General features: G+C 46.9%; 1 protein-coding gene across 1 annotated transcript in view; it reads left to right on the forward strand.

Moving 5' to 3' along the window:
- Positions 1–20,114, forward strand: part of ARID4B (AT-rich interaction domain 4B) — a 194,169-nt gene that overhangs the window by 37,367 nt on the left and 136,688 nt on the right. The window contains exons 4-5 of the mRNA XM_050951541.1: positions 15,485–15,550; positions 17,820–17,910. Of these exons, the coding sequence (XP_050807498.1) occupies positions 15,485–15,550; positions 17,820–17,910 (157 nt within the window). The remainder of the gene's footprint in view (positions 1–15,484; positions 15,551–17,819; positions 17,911–20,114) is intronic.

A 20,114-nucleotide genomic window follows, 5' to 3' on the forward strand; every position in this document is an offset into this window, starting at 1 on the left:
ACACAAGGGGCAATAAACTACAGTTTAGTTAATCTGAGATGTTGGTGTGCATGGTTGTGACAGGTGCAGTAGGGTGAAGTGACTCCATCTCCGCCAACTATCTCGTGAATGTGATAAGCAGCTATTATAACCTTAGTCCCAGATTTGGACCTTAGCGTCCAAAATATGGGGGTTAGCATGAAAACCTCCAAGCTTAGTTACCAGCTTGGACCTGGTACTTGCTGCCACCACCCAAAAAATTAGAGTGTTTTGGGGCACTCTGGTCCCCCTGAAAAGCCTTCCCTGGGGACCCCAAGACCCAAATCCCTTGAGTCTCACAACAAAGGGAAATAATCCTTTTTCCCTTCCCCCCTCCAGGTGCTCCTGGAGAGATACACAGACACAAGCTCTGTGAATCCAAACAGAGTGACTCCCTCTCTCTGTTCCCAGTCCTGGAAACAAAAAACACTTTCCTCTTCACCCAGAGGAAATGCAAAATCAGGCTAGCAAATTCAACACACACAGATCTCCCCCTGATTTCTTCCTCCCACCAATTCCCTGGTGAGTATAGACTCAATTTCCCTGAAGTAAGGAAAAACTCCAACAGGTCTTAAAAGAAAGCTTTATATAAAAAAAGAAAGAAAAATACATACAAATGGTCTCTCTGTATTAAAGTGACGAAATACAGGGTCAATTGCTTAAAAGAATATTGAATAAACAGCCTTATTCAAAAAGAATACAAATCAAAGCACTCCAGCACTTATATTCATGCAAATACCAAAGAAAAGAAACCATATAACTTACTATCTGATCTCTTTGTCCATACACTTAGAAACAGAGGATTAGAAAATAGAAACTACTTCTCCAAAGCTCGGAGAAAACAGGCAGCCAGAAAACAAAGACCTCAGACACAAAATTCCCTCCACCCAAAGTTGAAAAAATCCGGTTTCCTGATTGGTCCTCTGGTCAGGTGCTTCAGGTGAAAGAGACATTAACCCTTAGCTATCTGTTTATGACAGCAGCTATGAAAAAGTAACTCCACTTGAACCCTCCATACAATGATCCACTACACTGTAACCTGTGCGGAGTTGCCGAAGTGTGCATACATGCTTTGGTCAGATCTGCCTACAACATGTGCACAAGAAGAGTACTGCCCTGACCCGTTGAACTACCATTGCTTTTAGATCCTGTGGGAAGGTCTTAACTCCACTCATTAGTTTTTATATGATTAACACAATTGGAATCATAGTTACAGATCACTTTCTAGGCTGAGTTTTGGTTTTGTTTTTTTTAACTTACTTAAAGGCTCCTTATATTTTTCATTCTAGTAGTGATATTTTAAATGGCATTTGCTGGTTATTTCTTTAACAGCATGATTGAGTTTAAAACTATTAAGTATAATTAAGTACAGGAATTGTGTTAAAAGTAAAACAAAAATCTTGACTTGCAGTTTCTGTAAGGTTTCCAGCCTTCCTTGATAAATAGCCACTACCGCTAAGTAATATTTTCCTTGAGTGGTAGCTTTATACAGATTTCACTGCATCAATTCAACCACACCGTGCTAGTGCATACAAACCTGAAAGTGAAATAGGCTAGAAACTTACTATAAGTAGATGATACTAACTTATCTTTATGGTTCACACTACCATGATTGTTAGCTTCTTGCGGCAGTGACTGTCTCTTCACTACCCATTTATGCAGTCTGGGACAATAGAGTCCCAGTACCTTTTTGGGACCTCTAAGTGCTACAGCAATACAAGAAGTTAAAATAGACTAAAGTAAAACTGTGATGTTCCTAAGTCTATTTTAAGTTTGAGATGTTTAACAAATAAGGAATTTAAAAAGTTCTTTAATCTAACAGTGACCCCTAATTTTCCCCAAAGTTATTCAACTCTTTCTGGCACACTTTTGATTTTTCAAGATTTTCAGCTGACACTTGGCCATATGGGAATTTTTCATCACCAACTGACTTCTTCTGAAGTTTTTGGTAGCTTGCTTGCTGCATCCTTCCCTACCCCCCGTTGTTTGTAGCCTCTACTCCAGTCTTCTATCACACATAAGGGAGTCATCTTCATTTTAAGTAATTCTACCTTCCTTACCAGGGAAATCAAAATTATCTTTATAACATGAATTTTAGCTTGCAGATTCTGTTTAAATGTCATCAGCATGGTCTATTTTACATAATTCATGTAAGAAGAGCAACAGGCTTTTCAGGAGTAGAAATGACTTACTTGATATATAATAAGTAGTTTTAGCTGTTCTCTTTTCCTCTCCTTCCCATTTAACTTTGTGGTATATTTCTAGAGGTGGTTGTATGGTCTTGTATAAAAAAATCTATATAAAAGGCAGAAGAACTTAATATAATTTAAGTTTTTCAACAAAGAACCATTATTTCTGCATCAGCTTCCATTCAACTCAGTAAACTGAATTAAATATTAAAGCAAATAATCGGTTCGGTATTTTTTGTTAGTAGTATTGAAGTCATTTTTAGAATGTCTCACTTTTACACTTCCCCCAAGTGCTACAGAATTTTGTAACAGTGCAATCGTATTATAAAAATTGAAGTGGGAGACAGCTGAGATTTGGAGCAGTTTGGACTTCTAAAAGGTGTAAGAGGCAGTGAAGTTTCATGGTTCAGGAAGCAGAGGCTTTTGGAATGGAGATGGTGGCTCATTTCTTCCCCCCTCTCACCAGATAGTGTAGGGCCTGAACTTAGTTTTACCCAGCGAATATGGCAGTTGTCCCCTCTTTACCCTATCCCCAATATAAACTGCTGCACCCAAAGCTAAGCATGTTAGTTGGATGTTTTTAGTGATCATTTTTTAAATAGTTATGATATGTAAATAATCTTAATTAGGCTTCAGTTAATGCTTAATTAAGATGAATGAGGGCAGTTCATACTTTGAGCTATTTTTCAGCTAGTTCAGTTACAGACTTGACACACCAGTGCTAAAGTAATTTCCTTCCCAGCAGTAAAGGCTAGAAACTTACTTTTTAAAAAAAAGTTAGTTTTTTTCTTCCAAAATATCTGGCAAGGGGTGGTTGTTTCTTTAACTATTTTGTTGGCATTAGACACAAGGCCTCCTGCATGTCGAGATCCTGGACCTTTAGTTGTTGGTACATCAGCACTGAATTATAAAAAACCCAAATACAGTGTTATATATACAGATAACTTCATGACTATTTTCCTTCCCTTGCCCTTTTGTAAGTAGGATACAACAGTCTAAGTTCCTCCTGGTGAACATGGTGTTTCTAGTGCAGAGGTGGGCAAACTGTGGCCTGCAGGCCACATCTGGCCCACGAGACTGTCCTGCCCGTCCCTGAGCTCCCGGCCTCGGAGGCTACCCCCCGGCCCCTCCCTTGCTGTTCCCCGTCCCCTGCAGTCACGCTGCCGTGCAAGGAGCACTCTGGCCAGCCGCTCGTTCCGGGCTCCGCGGCTTGTGCCTGCCAACCTCCCAGGCTTTCCAATAAGCCAGTCCTGCCACTCTGAGTGTCATGGTAAGAGGGCGGGGAGTGGTGGCGTTGGATAAGGGTAGGAGGTCCTGAGGGGCAGCCAGGGGACAGGGAGAAGGGGGCAGTTGGATAGGGAGTGGGGTCCCAGGGCCTGGTCAGGGGACAGGGAGTAAGGGGGCGGTTGGATAAGGTGGAGATTCTGGGGAGATTCAGGGGATGGGGATGGGGGAGGGGTGGATAGGCATGGGAGTCCCAGGGGGCCTGTCAGGGAGCTGGGGTGTGGGCAGTCAGAGGACAGGGAGCTGGGGGTACGATGGGTTGGGGACTCTGAGGAGGGCAGTCAGGGGGCGGGAAGTGGGAGGGGGCAGATAGGGGGTGGGAGCCAGGCTGTTTGGGGAGACACAGCCTTCCCTGCCTGGCCCTCCATAAAGTTTCGCAACCCCAGTGTGGCCCTTGGGCCCAAAAGTTTGCCCACCCCTATTCTAATGTGTAAGAAAAGACGGTTACTTACCTTTGTAACTGTTGTTCTTCGAGATGTGTTGCTCATATCCATTCCAGTTAGGTGTGCGCGCCGTGCGTGCACATTCGTCGGAAAACTTTTACCCTAGCAACTCGGTGGGCCGGCAGGTCGCCCCCTAGAGTGGCTCCATCATGGCGCTTGATATATATCCCTGCCGGCCCACCCGCTCCTCAGTTCCTTCTTGCCGGCTACTCCGACAGTGGGGAAGGAGGGCGGGTGTGGAATGGATATGAGCAACACATCTCGAAGAACAACAGTTACAAAGGTAAGTAACCATCTTTTCTTCTTCGAGTGATTGCTCATATCCATTCCAGTTAGGTGAATCCCAAGCCTTACGTAGGCGGTGGGGTCGGAGTGAAATGTGGCAGAATGAAAACTGCTGAGCCAGAGGCTACAGCATCTCTTGACTGTTGAACCAGGGCATACTGCGAAGCAAAGGTATGGACCGAGGACCAATGGAGCTGCGCGACAGATCTCGTGGGTAGGAACACGAGCCAGCAAGGCGGCAGATGAAGCCTGAGCCCTGGTAAACTGCACGATGATGTGGCTTGGGGAAATACGAGCCAAATCATAACAAGTGCGGAAGTCTGCCATCACCCGAGATGTGATCCTCTGAGATGAAAACAAGCAAGCCCTCTCTTTGGCCCGCTACCGTGACAGAGCTGGGGCACCTTACGAAATGGTTCTGGCAGCGCAATATAAATGCGAGCACTCCATAGATGTCCAAGGAGTGCAATGGTTGTGCCCATTGCGTTGAGCTGTGGGTAACATGAAAGGCCGAAACCACCTTAGGGAGGAAAGCCGGGTGCGGTCATAACTGCACCTTGTCTTTGTGAAACCTAGTGTACGGCGGAACCCTCGTAAGAGCTCTGAGCTCGGAGACCCGTCTGGCCGATGTAACAGCTACAAGGAAAGTTTGTCATCCAAGACGGGTATATCAGAGGGCCAGTCGTGAACGGCTCAACTGGGGGAGACATAAGTCTGATTAAAACTAGGCTGAGGTCCCAGGTTGGGGCTGGCGGCGCACCCGAGGGTGCAAGCTCTCCAAGCCCTTGAGGGATCTCGAACCCATAGAGCGTGAGAACACGGAACGTCCACCTTAGCCTGGCTGGAAGGTAGAGATGGCTGCTGAGTGTATCCTCAGCGATGATACCGCCAGGACCTGCCGCTGAAGGCCAGAGGTAGGCCAAATAGAGGGGGTCGAGACCTCAGCAGGAGCAAGATCGAGTGTATTGCAGCTGTAGAAGAAACGCTTCCACCTGGCCCGGTACGTTGACCAGGTGGAAGGCTTCCTGTCACCCCGGCTCAGTTACGCAGCAGCCACATCGTGAGGCGAAGAGGCTGCAGGTCCGAGTGACGAAGCCTGCCGTTGTCCTGAGTGATGAGGTCTGTGTGGAGTGGCAGGGCAATTGGGTCTGTTATTGACAGGCCGAGCAACGTGGTATATCAGTGCTGCCTGGACCACTCTGGAGTGATCATGATGATGCGCGCTCTGCCCCTGCGGAGTTTGAGCAGGACCTAATGAACCAGTGGGAACAGTGGGAAGGCATAATGGAGTTGGCCTTTCCACGGCATCAGGAATGCGTCCAAGACCGATCCTGAGGAGAGACCTTGGAAGGAGCAGAACATCTGGCATTTTCTGCTCTCTCGGTGAGCGAACAGGTCTATGTGAGGAAACATCTCCGCTTCTGGACAGCAGAACGCCTCACATGGGGCAGAGTGATCACTCGTAAGACAGGAAAGACCTGCTGAGTCAAAGCGCCAAGACGTTCCGAACGCCTGGGAGAAAGGACGTCACCAGCTCCATCGAGTAGGCCATGCAAAAGTCCCGGAAATGGATGGCCTCCTGACAAAAAGGGGGGGGGGAGGACCATGTCCCTCCCTGGATACTTATGAAGCACATGGCCGCTGTGTTGGCTGTAAACACCGAGATACAACGGCCTCGCAGCTGCCGCTGGAACCCCTGGTACGCCAGGCGGACTACTCTCATTTTTGGGGCATTGATGTGGAATGCCAGCTCCCGAGAAGACCAAAGGCCTTAAGCTCGGAGGTGACCGTGAGCACTTGAGCAGAGAGATGACGCGTCCGTCGTCAGGGGCGGTGAGGGCTGGGGCGGAGGAAACCGCCTCCCTGCCCACACCAGGGAGGGAGTTAGCCACCACTCTAGGGAGCCTAAGGTGCTCGAGGGAACGGTGACTACCATGACCATTGGCTCCCTGTCCGGGTGGTACGCCGAGGTGAGTCGGACTTGGAGAGGACGGAGGCGGAGCTTGGCATGTTTGGTTACCAACTTGCGGGCAACCATGGACCCAGGAGACTGAGACAAGTACGAGCCGAGGTCGTTGGGAAAGCCTGCAGACCTCAGATGATTGTTGCAATCGCCTAAAACCGCAGTTGTGATAAGCAGGCTCCGGCTAGGTAGGAGACCAAGATAGCTCCTAGGAAGTCCAACCTCTGCGTGGGAACCAGAGTGGATTGCTCTATAGTAATCATCAGGCCTTGACCTGTGAATAAGACCGTGACGATGCCCACGCGCTGAGTGGTTTGTGTCTCAGAGTCTCCTCGGATAAGCGAATCGTCCAGATACGGAAAAACGCATATCCGACATCAGCGAAGGTCGGCGGCGACTATGGCCGTAAACCAGAAGTACTGACAGTCAGCTAGAAAGCGGAGGTATCTCCTGTGCGGAGGGAAGATGGCGTTGCGAAAGTACGCGTCCTTCATATCCAGGGCGGCATAGTAGCCCCCAGGAGGCAAGGATGGAATAATGGTTCCCAGGGATACCGTGCAGAACTTCAACCTTATCCTAAACCGGTTGAGTCCGTGCAGGACTAGGAAGGTCTGAGACCTGCGTTCGAGTGGGGGACTAGGGCATAACGGGAGTAAAACCCCCTGCCCCTTTCGTCCATCGGCGTCTGCACCTCTTGTACGAGGAATTGCTCGTGAGAGGGGTCCCTGAATGGGGACAGGGCTGGAACAAATTAGAGGTGGTATCTATGCTCCACCGTGCGCAGGATTCAGCGATCTGAAATTAACTAGGGCCACGCCAGGAGAAAGCGGGATTGGGATCCCGGTCTGTGACTGGTACACCGCCCTCAGGCGCACCTTGGAAGGTTCGTCTTTGGTCCCAGTGGTAATTGCAAGGGACCTTGACCTGGGCTCTTTAGGGGTCCTGACGTTCGTCTGCGACCGCCTTGGCCTCGCCGTTTGCCAAAGTCCTGTCTCTGGCTAGGCACAGAGTATGGCGGGTGGGGGCAGAAAGGCCTGCGTTTGGTCGCTGGCATATGCATGCTGAGAGAGCGCATTAGGACCCTATTGTCCATTAGGCTTGGCAGCCTGGGGCTGTCTTTGCCGCGAAAGGCCTTTACCACAAAGGGTAAATCCTGAATGGCATACTGCAGCTCCGGCCGGAGGTTTAACCTGGAGCCATGAGATGCACCTCATGGCGACACCAAAGGCCAGAGTCCTGGCTGCAGAGTCTGCTGCATCCAACGAGGCCTGGAGGGATGCTCTGGGTACCTTTTTTTTTTTTTTCCCCCGTCCTCCAAGACGGCAGCGAACTCTTGGCCGGTTTCGGGGCTGGCGCCCGCTGGCCATCATATCAGAATCATGGTCCTGAGCATAAGATCTGCGCATGTGGGATGACACGCATGCGTGTCCGGATGGCCATGGAGGTACTAAAAGAAGGCACAGGCAGAGTCTCTGACTCTATCGGACCTTGCCCAACTCGGCACCGGGAACCGGCACCGGGATGCGTACCGGTACCTGGAACGAGATCCAGACCCGCAACCAGAATGGTGCCTGGAGGTCGACCGAGATCTCGAGGCTTGGGGAGAGGCTACAGGAGTCAAGGTACCTGTCGCGGTGCCGGGAGTGGAACGGTGCCGATAGCGGGTCGGCGAATGGGATACCGACCGGTGCAGCGAGTGCGACTAGTACCGATGAGGAAAACAGCACCGGGACTGCAAGTGGTGTCGGGCACGCCGACAGGATCTGGAGTGTCTGCGGGACCGTGATCATGAACGGTGCCGCTCTGCTGTGCTGACAGAGGACGGTCACATGAAGAGACTGTATTACCCGCACCGGCGGTGTCGGGGTCAGGCAGCATCGACTCTGTCATGGCAATGAGATCCCTCGCCGTTGGTAATGCCTCCAGCAAGGAGGGAACAGCAGGCTCAACCACAGTGCATACTGGGGAGCTGTCAGGCACCAGATTCGACGGCCCTCGTGGGACCGGGTTCGACGGTACCGAGGTCGTCAGAGCTTCGGTGGGCGTCGGTGCCGGGCGATCCGAGTTAGATGAGCTGTCTGGCTGCGGTGCCGTCGGCACGGAAGCAGCAGGAGCAATAAGCTCAACCACGGCGCGCGCCGGGGAGCCGTCAGGCACCGGATTCCACGGCCCTTGTGGGACTGGAATCGACGGTGCCGACGTTGTCGGTGCCTCAGAGGTGTCGGTGCCGGGCAATCTGACTTAGACGAGCTGGCTGCGGCGCCGTTGGCACGGAAGCAGCAGGAGCAGTAGCTCAACCACGGCGCGTGCCAGGGAGCCGTCAGGCACCGGATTCTACGGCCCTTATGGGACCGGGACCGACGGTGCCGACGTCGTCGGTGTCGCAGCAAGTGTCGGTGCGGGGCGATCCGACTTAGACGAGCTCTCTGGCTGCGGTGCCGTTGGCACGGAAGCAGCAGGAGCAGTAGCTCAACCACGGCGTGTGCCGGGGAGCCGTCAGGCACCGGATTCTACGGCCCTTGTGGGACCGGGATCGACGGTGCCGACGTCGTCGGTGCCGCAGCAGGTGTTGGTGCCAGGCGATCCGACTTAGACGAGCTCTCTGGCTGCGGTGCCGTTGGCACGGAAGCAGCAGGAGCAGAAGCTCAACCACGGCGCGTGCCGGGGAGCCGTCAGGCACTGGATTCTACGGCCCTTGTGGGACCGGGATCGACAGTGCCGACATCGTCGGTGCCGCAGCAGGTGTTGGTGCCAGGCGATCCGACTTAGACGAGCTCTCTGGCTGCGGTGCCGATGGCACGGAAGCAGCAGGAGCAGTAGCTCAACCACGGCGCGTGCCGGGGAGCCGTCAGGCACCGGATTCTACGGCCCTTGTGCGACCGGGATCGACGGTGCCGACGTCGTTGGTGCCTCCGCAGGTGTCGGTGCCGGGCGATCCGACTTAGACGAGCTCTCTGGCTGCGGTGCAGTTGGCACGGAAGCAGCAGGAGCAGTAAGCTCTACCACGGCGCGTGCCGGGGAGCTGTCAGGCACCGGATTCAATGGCCCTGGGGGACTGGAATCGACGGTGCCGATGTCATCGGTGCCTCTGCAGGTGTCGGTGTCAGGCCATCCGACTTAGGCGAGCTCTCTGGCTGCGATGCAGGTGGCACGGAAGCAGCAGGAGCAGGGGGCTCTACCACGGCGCGTGCCGGGGAGCCGTCAGGCACCAGCAGGAATTGTAGGCTCTCTCAACCTCGGAGGAAGGGAGCGGTGCCGAGTCGACTTCGGTGCCGGCGACGGCCGGTGCCGAAAGGCCTTGGCAGTACCGGCGGGGTCCGGTGCCGAGGAGGCGCTTCTGCCAGCCGCTTGATCATCGCTCGGCGCCCAAGGTGGAGGGGTAAGTGAAAGTCCCGCTCCTTTTTGTTCTCGGCTTAAAAGCCTTGCAAATGGGGTACTTAGCTGTCAAGTGATTCCCTGAGGCACTTCAAACAGGAGTCGTGTGGATCTCCCTTCGGCATCGGCTTCTGGCAGGCCGAGCCCATTTTAAAACCCGGTGAGCCGTGCATGGGCTCCGGCACCGGGTTCATGGAAGGGGCTACTTCCTGAACCCCGCTAACAATTATCAAACTAACTATGTTAGCAGAGAAAAAACGTATAACTATACAAATATATATATAAAAGAATTATAACTGTATAACTATATACGAGAACTACGAGTAGCTAGGGAAGTGGAGGTCAGCTAAGCCGCGCTCCACTGTTCCAACGACCGACACGGGCGGTAAGAAGGAACTGAGGAGCGGGTGGGCCGGCAGGGATATATATCAAGCGCCATGATGGCGCCACTCTAGGGGGCGACCTGCCGGCCCACCGAGTTGCTAGGGTAAAAGTTTTCCGACGAATGTGCACGCGCGGCGCGCACACCTAACTGGAATGGATATGAGCAATCACTCGAAGAAGAACTGTCCAGATACCTGCTTCGTCTGGAACTACAGTCCTAAATAGCCACACCTGAAACTAAGCCACTTGCATGTTGAAGTACAAGGGATCCATCCTATCATTCATACTTATACAGAAACCATAATACCTGAGTTTCTCCAAGCTTTACAAATATGGGTTAAGAATTAGTCTTTAAGAAAGCTACTTGTGTCAGAATATTTCTATTTTATACAAAGTGCAGTGGGTATGTGTGACAGGGTTTGAGGGTGTAAATCCAGGCCAGTAAGAGGTTGTATCACCACTTGCTTTGCTACTCTTTGTGTCTGTCAGTGCTTTGCTGCTGTAGCTCCCAGCCTGAGATGCTCACAACCAGCCTTCAGGCATGCAGATCACAGCTCGAGTGTCTGTGCACTAGACAGCTCTGGTTCAGCAGCTCTGACCCCAGCAGCTTGTCTAAAGTCCCACTTTAGCTTCCACCAGCCTTGGTTACAACTGCAAGGTGACACACACACCCCCGACCCAGATTTCCCCAAAATCATGTGCTCTGCAATGTCCAACCCTCTTCTGAACAGTTTAGAGGAACAAATGAACCATATTATTTCTCTGAAGACACAAAAGCATATCACTGCTCAATACCTTAATTGGGGTAAATACGCCCCTTCATTTAAATAGTGCACCGAGTTGGTTTATAATAAAAATAAAATTTATTAACAGAACATAGATTAAGTGATGCCAAGTAAAAAGAATAAAGTTAGAAAGGATTACAACCCCCCAAAAAGTGAAAACATGCATCTAAAAGTCTGAAACTTAATCTAGCAAGATACAGGCTTTGTGCAAGATGGCTTCTCTCACCAGTCTCCCTTCTTCCTACCCATAGCTGACTTTTTCTCAATCAGGAAATTCCGCAAAAGTACGAGGGGCTGACTTTGCCTAAACAGGTTTCTTACCTATATTTAGTTCCAAAGACTTCAACCCCACTTTGGTTGAAGGGCCCATCTTTCTCAGTTCCTAAGGTTATGTCTACACTACGAAATTAGGTCGAATTTATAGAAGTCATTTTTTTAGAAATCGTTTTTATACAGTCGATTTTGTGTGTCCCCACACAAAATGCTCTAAATGCATTAAGTCAGTGGACTGCGTCCACAGTACCGAGGCTAGTGTCGACTTCCAGAGCATTGCATTGTGGGTAGCTGTCCCACAGTCTCTGCTGCCCATTGGAATTCTGGGTTGAGATCCTAATGCCTGATAGTGCGAAAACAGTGTAGCAGGTGGTTCTGAGTACATGTCATCAGGCCCCTGTCTCCCTCCCTCCCTCCGTGAAAGCAACAGCAGACAATCGTTTCATGCCTTTTTTTCTGGGTTACCTGTGCAGACGCCATACCATGGCAAGCATAGAGCCTGCTCTGCTCACTGTCACCGTAAGTCTCCTGGGTGCTGGCAGATGTGGGACTGCATTGCTACACAGTAGCAGCTCATTGCCTTTGGCAGCAGACAGTGCATTACAATTGGTAGCCATCATCGTCATACTCCTGGGTGCTCTTTTAGCCGACCTCGGTGAGGTCGGTCGGGGCACCTGGGCGGACATGGGAGTGACTCAGCCAGGTCATTCTCATCTTCTGCTGAGCACCCAGGAGATGACGATGACTAGCAGTCGTACTGCACCATCTGCTGCCAGCCTAAGATGTAAAAGATAGATGTAATGGATCAAAACAGAAATTGACCCGGCAATGTGCACATCATGCTGATGAGCTCTGCATGGTCACCTCTGCTGATCAGCTCGCCACGCTGTCCAAACAGGAAATGAAATTCAAAACTTTGCGGGCCTTTTCCTGTCTAACCTGGCCAGTCCATCTGAGTTGAGAGCGCTGTCCAGTGCGGTCACAATGGAGCACTCTGAGATAGCTCCTGGAGGCCAATACCGTTGAATTGCGTCCACACTACCCCAGATTCGACCCAGCAATGCCAATTTCAGCGCTTATCCCCTCGTCGGAGGTGGAGTAAAGAAATCGATTTAAAGAGCCCTTTAAGTTGAAAAAAAAGGGCTTCGACGTGTGGACAGGTCCAGACTTAAATTGAGGTAATGCTGCTAAACTCCACCTAAAATCGTAGTGTAGACCAGGCCTAAGAGTGCTGGTCCCTTGTGTCTATTTAGTAATGGATGCCAAAGAGCTAAAACTTAACCACTCAAGAAATATGATTGCTGATGATGTTTTAAAGAAAGTCCCTATTCCATGATGAGATGTGTGTGAGCTATAACTTATCTTAATTAAAGCTATCTTTAGATAGGTTTTTTCCTCAAAAAGCCTTTTATCAAAAAAAATCCAATTTAAAAAAAAATATTTAAATCATTGGTTTTTATCCACCCTGCTTATCTTCCAAAATTAAGTGACTTTTTTTTCAAGAGGCAGAATGATCTCATGCTGTTTTTTCCTTCCTGTGGGTTTCCCATCCCCTGCAGGTAAATGGAGCTTTCATTGTTTGATGCCACCATTCTTAATTTATGTAGGAGACAGGTAAATAGCTGGGAAAACTGTGCAACCTAATATCAGTGAATATCCATAATTCTTTATATGGTGTTAATGCATACAATTCACGGTATTAATCATCAGCACGCCATAGGCTGTGAGAAGGGACCTCACTCTGTATACAATATTACTGTATTATAAAAGTGTATAGTCTGCTTGAGGGTATGGCTACACTTGAAATTTCAAAGCGCTGCTGCTGCAGCGCTTTGAAGTGTGAGTGTGGTCGGAGTGCCAGCGCTGGGAGAGAGCTCTCCCAGCGCTGCACGTAAACCACATCCTCTACGGGTGTAGCTTGCAGCGCTGGGAGCCGCGCTCCCAGGGCTGCCGCACTGATTACACTGAGGCTTTACAGTGCTGTATCTTGCAGCGCTCAGGGGGTGTTTTTTCACACCCCTGAGCGCGAAAGTTGCAGCGCTGTAAAGTGCCAGTGTAGCCAAGGCCACAGTTGAGGTTCATCCTCTAACTGTATAGACTAGTAAATCTTTACAACATATTCTTTGAAAGATCAAACCCAGACCAAACCTCTCTCTCTCCAGCTGGATATAGACACCATACTGTCTCCTCCGCCATTTGTTAGTATCAGATTTGCCTCCATCCCTTGTTAGCTTGATGAGTCTGTTCAGGTAATATGTAAATACATTCTCATGGTCTTTCAAAGTATTTGGAAGTAACTCCCAGGTTGAGAAAACACATTTCTTTGTCTAGTTCACACCTGTTTACCAACTCCTCCTGGCATGCCTGGTTTAAAACACACTTCAATCATAATTCTAGTATATATTCATAACTAAGGCTATGTTTTAGTCGTGGTTATTTTTAGTAAAAGTCTCAGACAGGCAGTAAACAAAAATTCACGGCCTGTGACCTGTCCATGGCTTTTACTATATACCCCTGACTAAAACTTAGGGGAGGGGGAGGCGCCCAGGGGCACCGCAGGTGCTGGAGGAGGGCAGCCTAGGTGCTAAGGAGAGGCGGGGGGGGGCAGCGCACGGCCCGGAACCCCTGCTGGTGCTGGGAAGCGGGGGGTTGGGGTTGGCGAGGCCGGCAGGCTCCCTACCTGGTTCAGCACCTCCCCCTCCCCAGCAGCAGCAGAGTTTGGGTGTGGGAGGGGCAGGGGTTTAGGGCACAGAACGGGGTGAGGTGGGCTCTGGGTGGCGTTTTTCCAGGGGTTCCCCAGAAGCAGCAACATCCCCCGCGCTGAGCTCCTAAGCGGAGGCGTGGCCAGGAAGCTCTGTATGCTGCCTCTTCCCAGAGCAAAGGCTTCACATCTCCTATCGGCCGGGAACCACAACCAGTGGGAGCTGCAGGGGCGGTGCCTCCAGGCAGAGGCAGTGTGCAGAGCTGCCTGGCCACACCTTCACCTAGGAGCTGAGTGAGGGGGATGTCACTGCTTCTGTGGAGTCCCCCAGGTAAGCGCCGCTCAGAGCTTGCCTCACCCTGTCCTGTACCCCAACCCCCTCCACACCCAAATTCTGTTGCTGGGGTGGAGGGGGCGCGGTGGCCAGAGACTGCCGCTGCAAAAGTCACGGAGGTCACGGAAAGTCACAGAATCCGTGACTTGCATGACCTCCGTGACAAACTCACAGCTTTAATCATAACTCTTAATACCTACAGCGCACATACATTTACGCAAGAATACTAATGATCAGTGAGTTATTAGTTTTTAAATGATACCTCAAGGCATATTTTGTATAAAGATTATTGCAATTGTATGTATGGTGTGAATACGGAGTGCTTAGTGTCAAGGTGCCAGTCCAGTGACGCTCAGTATGAAGAGTCAGAATGCAAAGTAGTTTGATTCACCTGAACTATGCATTTCTGGGCTTCATAAAGTCTATTTAAATGTTTTAGTGTTTGCAGTTTTGAAAACTGCACTACTCATGATTTCCTACCCACCAAAAAAAAATTTAACTCTAGCTTACCTAAGTATTTCCCCCCTGAGCAATGTATGAATGCACGCATAGAATAAAGCATTGTTGCCTTATACCCAAACAATCCTCCAAGAAGTCTGCATGGTATTTACCTTTAATGGGACAATGACAACTTAACACTCCTCTGAAAGTTTACCTAGGCTTTGTCTACATTACACAGTTTTTAGCTTAAAAATTGGGCAGTGTAAATGCTGTTTGTCGGCACTTTTGCCAACAAATAATTCCACCCCTTACGAGCGGGGGTGGGGGCGGTCGCGTTGTCAACAGCAGAGCGCTGCTGGCGGCTAAACTTTTGTCTTTCGGGTGGGGCTTTTTTTAAGTAGCAGCATAGGCAAAGCCTGACTGTTGCAAGTAACACTTAAGATCACCAACTGAGAGGCTAGAGAATTCTGTTCAGCTTGTGCATTTGGCAGCATGTTGTCTATAGCCACTTTTACCACTTCCCCGCAGAGTTTCCTCTGTTTTACATGTATCTTTCACTCAACAATGGGGAGAGAAACAAAACAAAAGTGTGATTGTAGAACCATAAACTGAGGCCAGGAGTACAATCTGAAGCTATTTTTTTAAAGTTATAAATGTAAATAGAACCATTGCTTTAAGGACTATGTTTTGGGTCTAAATATGTTAACTTTATCCTTTTATTTGACTGATCAACCATTTTAGATTGCACCAGTTAAAATCTTTATGCAAAGTTTGTTTTTTTAAAAGTGTTTCTTTGCATCAAAGTCACTTGCAAAATAACTTCTTGGAAGTGTTTAAAGTTATCTTGTAAAACAAAAATATCTGAGTGACAGAGCTTCAGCAAATTGAACAGCTACAGGAGGCTGGTTGAATGCAAGATGAGAATTAGAGAAAAAAGAGTACTTACGCTTTCATGTACTTACGCTGCTAAACTGTATCAAGTGATTGTTAGTTGAATTATATTTTCTAGGTAACATTTAGACATGATTCTTCAACAGTGGAAGTGCAGGATGACCACATAAAGGGCCCATTAAAGGTAATACATTTTTTGAATTTCAGTAGAATTCAAAGTCATTTATCAAAATGTTTTGATAGTTATGCCTATTTAAGGTTACACTTTTTTCTTTTTTGGCAATACTGATTAGCAAGATAGAAGTCTTTCTATAGGGATGAGAATTTAAAGAGTTTTTAAATATGTAGGGTATGATATGGAAATCTGTGGCTGGTCTGAACATACAGTTCTGCCATGACATAAGCCCGTTCCATTGCCCATTGCAAAGAGTGAAACCCAGCACTGCCAATGTAGAGTGACAAGGTGTAAAGGTCATTTGTTTAGCAGATTCTCTGCTAACCACAGGGAGAGGTTAACAAGAAACTAGCCATCACCCTGAATATTAAGTAGTTCTAGCCGATCCATTTAAGATTTCTACCCTGCTACCAGGGGAGAAAACAAAGCTGGTTCCTCAGTTGAAGTGCTTGGTCGCAAATCTTTTTTGACCAGCTTGCAGATGTTTTGGTGCCTTCCTATCAGAAGTGGAGTAATTGCAAATCACACACCCAATTTCCGTTTTTATGTGGGCTCCTTAAGAACATGAGGGATGTCCCTGTTTCCCTGGAAAAATCTTAGAGCCACACCTATTAGTTCTCCATTTTATTCTCTACCAGATCAGGAGATGTTAAATTGATGTCAATGTTAAATTGATTTTAGTATTCACAGGCATTTGCACTAGTTTAAATCTGTCCTTACAGATTTTAAAATCTATATCCACTTTCTTTAGTTCAGGGCTAAATGCTCTCTAGATTATGAAAGTAAATCATGTTTATTCACAATTTTTAATAGGGTTGGGTCCTGCCAGCATGGCGAGAACTAAGACTGACATGCTTATACCCTAACTTTTGTTGAAGCTTTGTGCATATATACTGAGCCAGAATTGAGAATTGGCATGTCACAAGGATTGAAGGTTTTTAAATATTGAAAAAGTCTCAGATACCATTCAGTGGCTGGATGTGAGCAAACTAGCCAACTTTCTGGCTAAAGCTGATGCAGAAACTGTCAATCAAACTGCTTACCAATGATCATATACTGGTCACCAGCCTTACAAGCGGAACCAAGCCAGTAATCCTAGGTGAACATCACACATTGACTAGTTGAATTTTTAAAAACTGAACAGTGTAACAAGACACTCTTAAGGCTTTCCACACTACAGGCAAGGAATTTTAAAGAAATAGGTCTTGTTGACCCTTTTACTGAGTTAGTTTACTCAATTGTTACTAGAAGTAAAGACTTTTATAGTAGTAGGAGAATTAACTTATGTTTTAGGGATGGGGTTTTGTAAGAAGTACAACTATGACCACTTGCCAAAGTTTAAGTACAAGAATTTGTCAAAATATAAAATACACATTAGTCACATTTTTTCAACTTTAATATTTCAGTGTAAACCAGTTTATATGGACTTCAGGTTTCAAATACCAATTCAGGTAATCAGATAATCTTCCTCTTCAAGCCTTTTGTGACAGCTTTTTTTAAAGAAGATCCTACTGGCTCAGATTTTCCAGTTAAGTGTAGTTTGATGAAAGGAAAACTGCTTCTTACCTCTACCTCATAGGGCCTACACCTCCCTCTCTGTGTTCAACAAAACACAGAAGCAGATAGTATAGTAAAGGGAAAAATAACAGTGGACAGAAGGCATGAGTAGTAGAGGAACAGCATTGAAGGAGGCTGCAAAGCAAAAATGGTTGACATGATTTGTCATTTGCAAAGACTAGTGGGGAGACTAGGCTTCTAGTGCTCTCGGTCTCTTGATCTTCATATTGCATTCTTCCTCTGGAGATGAAGGGGATGTGAGCACTCAGTGCATAGCTGATAGGCTTTTTGGCTTGAAGCTAAGAAGTTTGATTGGTTCTGTTTTTAGTCATTGTTGCTTTGGACAAAACCTCAGCTGGATGATTTGAACTGGCAAGCTGTTCTACAAGAGAATGACATAACTCAAAACAGTTCTTATTCCCCACTTGCTGGCAGCAAAGAATGAACCATATCAGTTATCTGTATTGGTTTGGAAAAATAAAGTAACAAATTTACAAATATAATTTTGAGCGAAGGTAAAAGGTAAAGTATATTTAACTGTGCAAAAGTAGAAATCCAGTGCACCTGAGGAACACAAGGTTGGACCTGTTCTAAGTAAAGTATTTATAGCATCTTACCCTAATTAAGATTTGCTGATTTAAAATATTTTTTACAGTCCTAATTCAGATGAATTATCTATTTGAAAGTTCTCAAAAGTTAAGTAGCTTTTATATTATTTTAGGTAGGATCTGTTGTAGAAGTAAAGAATCCAGATGGAACTTACCAGGAAGCTGTCATCAACAAATTAACAGATGCAAGTTGGTATACTGTAGGTAAGAGAAATGGATAACTATGTCCTCAAACTTGAAAGTACACCTCAGAAAAACATAACCGCTTATCCAAAGATTAGCAACACTTGATCTGTTTTAAATTTGAGAAAATGTCTTTGGGCTATAAATGTGTATAGAGAATATTCTCTGTGGGAAGTACTTAATAAAAACAAGACTTTGTATCTGTAGAAGCAATTGTTTAACAGTGTTCCCTGTGCTGCATACTTTTGTTGAGATGATTTGGTACTAGCATATGGACAGGCTTAAGCTCACGCTTTATGTACTGCAGGTAGTCCCATTTCAAGCCTATGGAACTGTGTAAAGTTAAGCACATGCATAAATCTTTACAGGATTAGCAACATATAGAAAATTACATACTTGAGTATTTTTAAATAGCAAATAGGTAAACACTAGACCAGTAGACAAAGTTATTCAAAGTTGAGTTGTCTAATATTTAAAGAGATTCACTCTCAAAAACTAGTTTTCTGACAAGATAAACATGTCTTCTTAGTCTAGAAAAGCAGTTTTCAGACTGTGGTACATATAGGTTGGCTTAATCAGAATAAGAATCCAATCTAACTACGCTAATAAATTGTGAAGGTAGTACACCAAATATTTTAGATTTAGATGTGCTACATTAAGTCCTTGTTTGAGAACTATTGGTCTGGACTCTAGAATAATATGCTATATTGTACCTGCTTTTGAGAGTAGTTAGAAATAACTCATGGTGATTTGAAATATTAGAACAACTGCAGTAACAGTTTACAGTACTTATTTTCCCCTAGTTTAGAACAAGGCTAAAAGCTCCTTTAAACAAGCACATAACAATGTTGAATCTTCCTTTAGTTTTTTCCATTATCTAATCAAGTCCTAAAACATTTTTTCTGATGACTTAGTACAAATGCCCTAGCAAAGCTTGCTTTCTGTATGCCCAGTTCAGATGGCCCTTGCTTTTCACTGCTGTTTCCATGGCACATCAACCAGTCTATGAGAGGTAGAAGGATAGAGTACATGGAAAACTAGTTTTTTCAGGTCTCAGGAACCAATACTGTCCTTTACACACCCCTAAATATGGGAAAATTAGAAAGCACCAATTAAGGGTTTCTAAATTTTATTATTATTATTATTTATTAGTTATTAATACAGTAACTCTTTGCTTAATGTTGTAGTTCTGTTCCTGAAAAATGTGACTTTAAATGAAATGATGTTATGCGAATCCAATTTCCCCATAAGAATTATCGTGAATGGGAGGGTGTCATGGTATAATTCCCCACTCTGAACCTTAGCGTCCAAAAGATGGGGTACCAGCATGAATTCCTCTAAGCTCAGTTACCAGCTTAGTACCTATAGCGCTGCCACCAACCAGGAATTCCAGTGCCTGGTACACTCTGGTCCCCCCAAAACCTTACCTGGGGACTCCCAAGACCCAGACCCTCTGGATCTTACCACAAGGAAAGTAAACCCTTTCCCCCACCGTTGCCTCTCCCAGGCTTCCCCTCCCTGGGTTACCCTGTAAGATCACTGTGATTCGAACTCATTGAATCTTAAACAGAGAGGAAAATGCACCTTCCCCCCTCCTTCTCTCTCCTCCTCCCAGACTCTCCCTGACAGAGACAGTAATCCTAACACAGAGAGAAATTAACCTTTCTCTCCCCCTTCCCTCCTTTCTCCCCACCAATTCCCTGGTGGATCCAGACCCAGTCATCAGAATAAAAAAACAATCAGGTTCTTAAACAAGAAAAGTTTTTAATTAAAGATAGTTTTTACTGTTTTTTTTCTATCTTTGTAAATTTAAAATGGAATAGCTACAGGGTCTTTCAGCTATAGACACTGGGAATACCCTCCTAGCCTAAGTATACAAGTACAAATTAAAATCTTTTCAGCAAAATTCCAATTTGAACTCCTTTCAGCCAAATACACATTTGAACTCCTTCCAACCAAATACACATTTGCAAATAAAGAAAACAACCATAAGCCTAACTCGCTTTATCTACCTGGTAGTCACTGTTCTGAACTTATAAGAGCCTGTATCGGAGAGATTGGAGAGAAACCTGGTTGCACGTCTGGTCCCTCTGAGCCCCCAGAGTGAACAACAACCAAAAAAGTAATAGCACACACAAAACTTCCCTCCCTCAAGATTTGAAAGTGTCCTGTCCTCTGATTGATCCTCTGGTCAGGTGACAGCCAGGCTCACTGTTCTTGTTAAC

The sequence above is a fragment of the Gopherus flavomarginatus genome, chromosome 4, assembly GCF_025201925.1.
Source record: "Gopherus flavomarginatus isolate rGopFla2 chromosome 4, rGopFla2.mat.asm, whole genome shotgun sequence".
Classification (NCBI taxonomy): Eukaryota; Metazoa; Chordata; order Testudines; family Testudinidae; genus Gopherus; species Gopherus flavomarginatus.